This window comes from Antrostomus carolinensis, unplaced genomic scaffold, assembly GCF_000700745.2.
Source record: "Antrostomus carolinensis isolate BGI_N321 unplaced genomic scaffold, ASM70074v2 scaffold6680, whole genome shotgun sequence".
NCBI classification, from domain to species: Eukaryota; Metazoa; Chordata; class Aves; order Caprimulgiformes; family Caprimulgidae; genus Antrostomus; species Antrostomus carolinensis.
The window spans coordinates 1-7,255 of NW_010289135.1; the positions used below are offsets into that span (position 1 = coordinate 1).

Consider the following 7,255-nt stretch of genomic DNA (forward strand, 5'->3'; position numbering starts at 1 on the left):
GGTACGGGGAAAGGGGGATCAGGGCGGAGAAGCAGCGATCTACCGTACGTGGGGGCCGCGGGGCTTCTCCCTCAGCCCTGCCGCCGATATTTAATTGGTGTTAAATAGTAATAGTTGAGTATATAATTCGGTGTTCGCAGTGAATGGAGGAGCGGCGCGTTCCTGCCGTCAGTAGGTGTCAGCCGCGCTCCGTGGGAGCCCCACAGGGCTCCGGAGGGGTTGGTGAGGGGGAAGGGCCCCTCACACCTCCAGAAACTGAGGTGCATTGTCTAGACACAGATCTGCACATTGCCACTTAAAAATGTATCCAGTAACTTTTTTTTTCTGTAGTTTTTCCTGTAATTTTTCTTCTCTCAGAAGACTCCAGTTAGCATTCCTTCTCTCATTTGCTTTGATTCTGCTTTTCCACAGCCAGCCCTCCACAAGCTCTCTCCATCAGTGAGCTCCAGCAAATAACCGATGACATTTCCAAACTGACCATCGCCCACGAAATTGTACTCAACGGTGACTTCAAACTGCAAGCGGCCAGCTTCTCCCCAAAAAGGTGTGTATCTGTTCAGGCATGGCTTCTTTCTGTCACGTTACAGAAAATGTGTGAGAATGGGGGAAGGAGATGGGGTTGGATCTGAATGTAGAAGTAACAAGAAAATAAGAACTCCTGAAATAAAAAGAAAGACCTGAACCACAATGAAATCCAACAGGAATGGTCTCATCGAACTGAGAGGTTATGGTTGCCTCATACTCGTTGAGGATCTCTCCCCTCCTACTCGTTGAGCATCTCTCCCCTCCTCTCTTCTTTCTTAGCCTGGAAAACATAGCGAAGGAGACATTGCACAAAGCTTTCTGGGACGGGCTGGAGGAACAGCTCTCTGCAAGTCCCCCAGACTACACTCGGGCAATCCAGTTGCTGCAGGAGATAAAAGAGGTGAGTTGTTCCTGAAGCAGAGATGATCACCTTAGAATTAGTTGGTGATTTAGAATTCTCTGAATCATCACCTCGCCCCTTACATCCAATATTCCTATGCAAACGGGCGTAAGAGGAAAGAGAAAATAGGCTCCCTTTAGTTTATAGGGAGACACAAATTATACAACTCCACCTTCTAAAACCTGTCTGAGAAGGAAAGTCATTCTCTGGTCCCAGGTCTGTAAAACACATACTCTACCAAAAAGATGGAAAGCCTTTGTTTGAACAGCCATAGGCCATACCTGGTATAGTATCTGCCAAACAAAAACTGCAATTCTCTATACAAAGGCACCTCTTTAGGCATATGAAGAGCTGTATCTGCTATTTAAGTGTACAGTGTAGTGAAGAAGAACACCGTTTAGCACTAAAATATATTAGCAGGGCATGAGGTTGTGCATAGTTTGCTTTTCCAGTCTATGCTTTCCCATTAGACTCCAGACAGATCATAGAATCATAGACTGGTTTGAGTTGGAAGGGACCTTAAAGCTCATCCAGTTCCAACCCCCCTGCCAGCAGCAGGGACACCTTCCACTAGACCAGGTTGCTCAAAGCCTCATCCAGCCAGATAACTCCCTTCTTTCATGTATGACACTAAAGGAAGTTTTGCAAGGTTTGAAACAGTAGCCAGACATCCTGAAGTAAGTTATTAGACTCGAGCATTCCCTTGAAGTGATTGTGTGCCCCAGAATTTGTGTCTTGAGTAGTTAGCTTAGTCTCAACACAAAGCCAAACTTGATTCCGTTTGAGCCACTCTGGAGAACTGTTGAGTTCCTGGAACAAAAAAGAGACTGCTGCTGCTGCTGCTGCTTTGGGCAGGCTCTGCTATCATTGCTGCTGCCATGGCACAACCAGCTGCGAAGCCAGATTGAAGAGGCCTTGGACATGGAGTTGATTAGACAGGAGGCTGAGCACGGGGCTCTGGATATCCGCGGCCTCACCGTGTACGTCCTTGGCACAATGGCCAGGCTGTGTGCGCCCGTTCGAGATGAGGAAGTACGAGGGTTGCAAAGCCTCACAGACCCAGCTCGACTTCTCAGGTGGGTGTTGCTGACTCTGTCTTGGTCTGCACAGACCGGGAAAATCTTCAACCATAAACAGTGGGTGGAGAGGAAACTGCCTTGGAATTATGGGCCAAGGACCCTTTTGTGCAATCTGGGCTTTGACTTCCTTATTTTTTTTCTATTTAGACATGTTCTTGTTGCCCAGCTGCAGTTTAGACAGTAGAAGAGTCTTTAGCGAAGTAAATCTGGTTTATCTAGTAATTTTTAGGGACTACTCCAATTAGACTGAACAACCTTTTATGAGGAAATGGAATCATGTCAGAGGATCTGAACTCCCTTTTCTCAGCCTTCTAAAAAGGCCCCAGTTACAGCATTTACTGCAGTATTAAACCTTCAATTCACTGTGTCTCATTCCAGGGAGATTTTCAGGGTGTTGGACCTAATGAAAATGGATATGCTGAATTTTACCATCCAGAGCCTCCGCATTCACTTGCAAGACCACACCATCCAGTATGAACGGGAGAAATTCCAGGAACTCTTGGATAAGCTGCCTAGTAAGTCACAGGGGAAGGGAGAGGAGAACTGCTGCTTCTACAGGAGCTATTAAAGCACTAAAAGGGAACTTTAAGTATTCTAAAGGTGATGCTTTCATCTTTGTGCTCAGTAATAGATGAGAGAAATGCCTCTAAAAGCTGGAGGACTCCTGGGTCCCTTCCTCAAGGCTCTTCACTAACGTACCTTACAGATAAGAAGTTACTTAGTGTGCTTCAGTTTCTGCATGCGTAAGAGCTAACAGCGTTCTCATGAGGAACTGTAAGTTCTCACGAGTTTAAAGTGTTTTGAGATCCTCAGAGGAATGAGCCAAATGTTGTTAGGAGGCATATTTAAAGAGGAAAACCTGTGTTTGATGTAGTCATCTCTGTAGATTTCCTTCTGGCTGCCTCTCTCCTTCATCAGACTCCATTAAAGGTGCCTCTTGGAGGCTGAAATCCTCTATAAAATATGATGTTCTCCGGATACTTGTCTCAGCAGCCTAACCTCGTGTCCTGGCAACAGGACGTTAATATTGTATGTTAGTGATGGTGTCAGGAGCCAGCACGATGCCTTCGCCTTCCAAATTTACATCTCCTTTGCGTTGCAGTGTAGTGAACCTGCTCCTTACTGACTTAGCCTGACCAAACATCCATTTTTATCACCCCCTGCAGATTGCCTGGATCACACAAGAGAGTGGCTGTGCAAAGCAGCAGCAGAAGTGTCCATGTCCTCTCCCCAGCCACCTCCCCACCCTGCAGTCAGTGGCTCACCTGCCCCATGCTTGCTGGGGGCTGTCAGCAGGAGCACAACTGTGCCAAGTCTCAGGTCCGTGCTAGATCAAGGATACATGAATCTGCTCTGCTGGGAGCCTGGGCAAAAGGAATTCCCTGAGGTAGGAGAAGTGCTTGGATACCTTTACAGCTTTTTTTTATTCATAAAAATACACAAAATAAACAAGTGTACTGGTTCTGCATCTTCACTAGAAAGAACTGGCCAGACTCTCTGTCCCCTCTACACCGTGAGTCATTGCACATGCTTTTTCCTCCATGTGAAACTAATTGGATTTTTCACAAAACCAAACCTCCCGGCTGCCAGGCAGCTGCCTTCCACTCCTCCTCATGGGGATGTTACAGCCCTGCTTTATGGTTTGAGATCTGCTGAGTTATCACAGCTGCTGTTTCTACACCCCCAGGCTGATTTGGTTCTGTTCACAGACACTGTTTATGGATCAGGCCCGACTGCAGGAAGTACAAGTGCAAGTGAATCAGCTTACCATTGTAGCTGCAGTCCTGCTAGTGACCAGTGGCACCTGTGGAAGCACCTTATGTGGCTCACCTGGGTTTGTAGCTAGGCTGAAACGGGTAACAAAGGTCCTCTTGGAAGGGCTGTCTTGTACCAGGTAGGTTACTTTGAGTTTTCTTTTCCAGAAGAAGAAGAGTGAGAATGCAGGCACTGGTTGGTTGTGGAAAATCTCCCTCGAGAGTGGAAGAGGATCTGAGATACAAATAGCAGCCAGGTCTACTGCAGGGAGTTGGGGAAGCCAGCCAGCATTTTTAGCTGGGAGTTAACTCTCTAGAGCAATTAGTCCCCTCTTGATTAGAGGAGAAAATTAGTGCTGATCACTATTTCATGAGTCAGGGGCAGGGCAGCCTCGTGCTTGTCAAAGAGTGGGGAAGGGAAGCTTATTTCACAGAGCTCTGGCTGGATGGTGGTTGTGGTGACACTTCACAGGCACGTAGATTCACCTCCCTCCTCACTCTGTGCCTGCAAGACCCCTTCCCCAACCCGATGTGAGTCATAGTCAGTGCATGTACCTTTGTATGATCCAGGTATGAAGAAGCTTTAGAAGACATTGGTGACCAAGTGCTCCAGGAAGTCAGCAGGACTCTCTCTCAGCTGGGTTATCCCGCTTTTCCCACCGACAAGCGTGCTTCCCTCAAAGGCCAGATAAAAAACATCGCGGACAAGGGCAACGCAGTCCGGCGTGTCATCGGTGAGTCTCTGAGCTTATGTCTAACTCGACCCTGAAGCCACTTTGCACTCATAGGCCACAACTCGGGTTATGAGGAAAGGCTGAGGGAGCTGGGGCTCTTTAGCTTGGAGAAGAGGAGACTGAGGGGTGACCTCATTAATGTTTATGAATATGTTAAGGGCGAATGTCAGGAGGATGGAGCCAGGCTTTTCTCAGTGATGCCCAATGGTAGGACAAGGGGCAATGGGTGTGAGCTGGAACACAGGAGGTTCTGCTTCAACTTGAGAAGAAACTTCTTTCCAGTGAGGGTGACAGAGCCCTGGGACAGGCTGCCCAGGGAGGGTGTGGAGTCTCCTTCTCTGGAGACATTCAAGACCCGCCTGGACGCCTTCCTGTGTGATCTCATTGAGGTTCCTGCTCTGGCAGGGGGGTTGGACTGGATGATCTTTCAAGGTCCCTTCCAATCCCTGACATCCTGTGATTCTGTGACCCTGAAGGGTGAAGGACAGCTCTAGGATCAGTACTAGCAAAGCAACCTCCCTGCACTGAGCAGGACTGCTGCTTGATGGTGAGGGCTGAGATCAGCATCTGGCCCCTTCACATAGTCTGCACAGGAGAGGAGGGTCAGGGAAGCCAGGTTTAGAAACTCTCTTGATTTTCCTTTTCCACCCTGACATGCTCCCAAACAGTAATTGCTTTGAAAAATAAAATCTCTCAAAGCCTCCCAACCTTGCTAAAAGCTGAACAGGCCCGAGTGCGAGCTCTGTTCCTAGGTAGTGTTACAATCTTCAGGCTGGGATGCAGAGTGAGAGCTTAATCACTGGCTGGAGTAAAGCACCACGCTAAGAACTTTAAATAATATTTATCCCTAGAGAGTGCACCGCTTGGTATTCAGCTAACCAGCTGCCCTATAATGCTGCTCCATCAAAATATTTATTCAAATGGTTTGGATAAGAGCTGGTTATTTTGACCTTTTATTAGTACTCTGAACGCTAACTCCACATCAGATTGTGGTGCCACAGGCAGCTCCTACGCTACAGGAAAGATTATTTCCACATGGAAGACTCGCTTTTATCAGCTATGAAAATAAGGTGAGGCTCTTCCTGCCCGCTGCTTCAGCTAGTTAAGTATCCCCTTCCCAGCCTCTGTGGACTCCACCACACTGTTTATTTGGGTTTATTCTTTCCATGTCAGAGCAGGCTATTTTGTTTTGATGTAATTCAGAAGGCTGAATTAATAGCTTAACCCAAACCTCGATAAACTACAGGCTGGGCAGTGTGTGATGGCAAGGACTCAGTGACAGTGCAGCATTAGAAGCTGCAGAACTAGACAGCCTTTCCCCCACTCTGTGTCTAAAAACCAAACCCATGTCTTGCCTCCACTCTTGGCCACTATCAGCATTTTCCACACACTCATTTCAAGTGCAGGAACATCTCAGCTCTCTCTTCCTCAGTGAGGCTTCCTGAACGTTTTCAATTTCAAAACACTGCTGTGGCAGGCGAGATAAATCCCAGGCTCTGAAGTTCTATATTCCATTACTCTTCTAAGATGCTTGACATGTCAGTGCAGTACAAAAAACTCTCCGAGTGGGTGAAAACCCTTGACTGTTGACCTGCTCCAGTTTAACATTAGGCTTGATGGATTTGACCATTCTGAAGTCCTTCAGCCCAGCCATGGTTAGAAGCAGATACCCAGGACAAAGTGAAAACAAGGCAAGCACACCTGCTACTCCAGTACTCAGCTTGTGTCACAGTTTCCCCTCGGGTCCTGTGCTGGATGCTGTTTCTTCTCTTGAGTATTTGGAAGAGGAATACATTAATCTGTGGTGTCCCCAAGTTGATCTAGAGCATTACTTGCCCACAACATCCTGCCACAACGCAGCTGTCCTCAGATCTGCTCTTGACTGTGTGAGGAAGCCTTTGGCTCAAAAACTCGCTCTCTGTGCAAAGGTTCATTGTCTATTTCTTCATCTTGTTTTCATACTTTTGTTCCCTACAGAGCAGCGGATTCATTCCTTCCTCAGCCTCTTCCTTTCCCCTGAGGGACAGAATTCTCCAAAAGATTTCCCAAAGGGCCTGGATCCCATTCAGGAAGAGTTGCTGGAAGTTGGGCGCAGGTTTGGAAGAGTGATCCACCACAACAGGCAGGTGTTTGGACCTTACTACTCAGGAATTCTCAAAAAAGTGCTTCTCCCAGATGCAGAACCAGACTCAGACTCAGGGATGGATTCTTTCTGATCATCTTCTCCACATCCCAGGCTGGGGTGGAATCCATTCTCCAACCACTTCTCAAATCATGCTTCAGCTTGTAAAAATCAATCAGACAAATCCACCGGGGCCAGCATTGCTACTGGGAAGTGACTCTTGGCATGTCAGCATCTGAATAAACCTCTCAATTACAAAAGGTAGTGGCTTTTTTTTCCCAAAAACCCTATTTGGTAGGGAAGGCAATGGGATGTGGAGCTCATAAAACTGCAGTGCAGCTTAAGCTTTTCTTTTTTTTTTAATTGGAGGTGTTAATTCTGCCATGAGCCTGTAACCTACTTTGCTGAAACATTAGTCACAGCTTAAGGACGCTGTTTGCATTTGATAAAGCCACATAGTATTTAAGATCATTAAAACTGCTCAATATATTTCAATGTTAAAACCTGACTTACTGAATTATTAGAAATAGAACATATGGTATAAATTTAGCAATCCCTAGTGTGTTTAGTATTTTACATCAGCCAGATTTTTACTTGACATGAAAATCTGAACTCTAAACCTGTATTTAAATGTCTGGATT

At 46.7% G+C, this 7,255-nt stretch overlaps 1 protein-coding gene across 1 annotated transcript; it reads left to right on the forward strand.

Annotated features, from left to right (window-relative positions):
- Positions 1-411: 411 nt before the first annotated feature.
- On the forward strand, positions 412-6,708 carry TCP11 (t-complex 11; the record flags this gene model as incomplete). Its single annotated transcript, XM_010169192.1, has 8 exons — positions 412-544; positions 805-925; positions 1,781-2,001; positions 2,383-2,519; positions 3,171-3,391; positions 3,714-3,898; positions 4,329-4,492; positions 6,470-6,708. Coding segments are annotated over 8 exons (1,421 nt in total), but the record flags the coding sequence as incomplete, so codon positions are not given.
- Between the last annotated feature and the right edge of the window lie 547 nt (positions 6,709-7,255).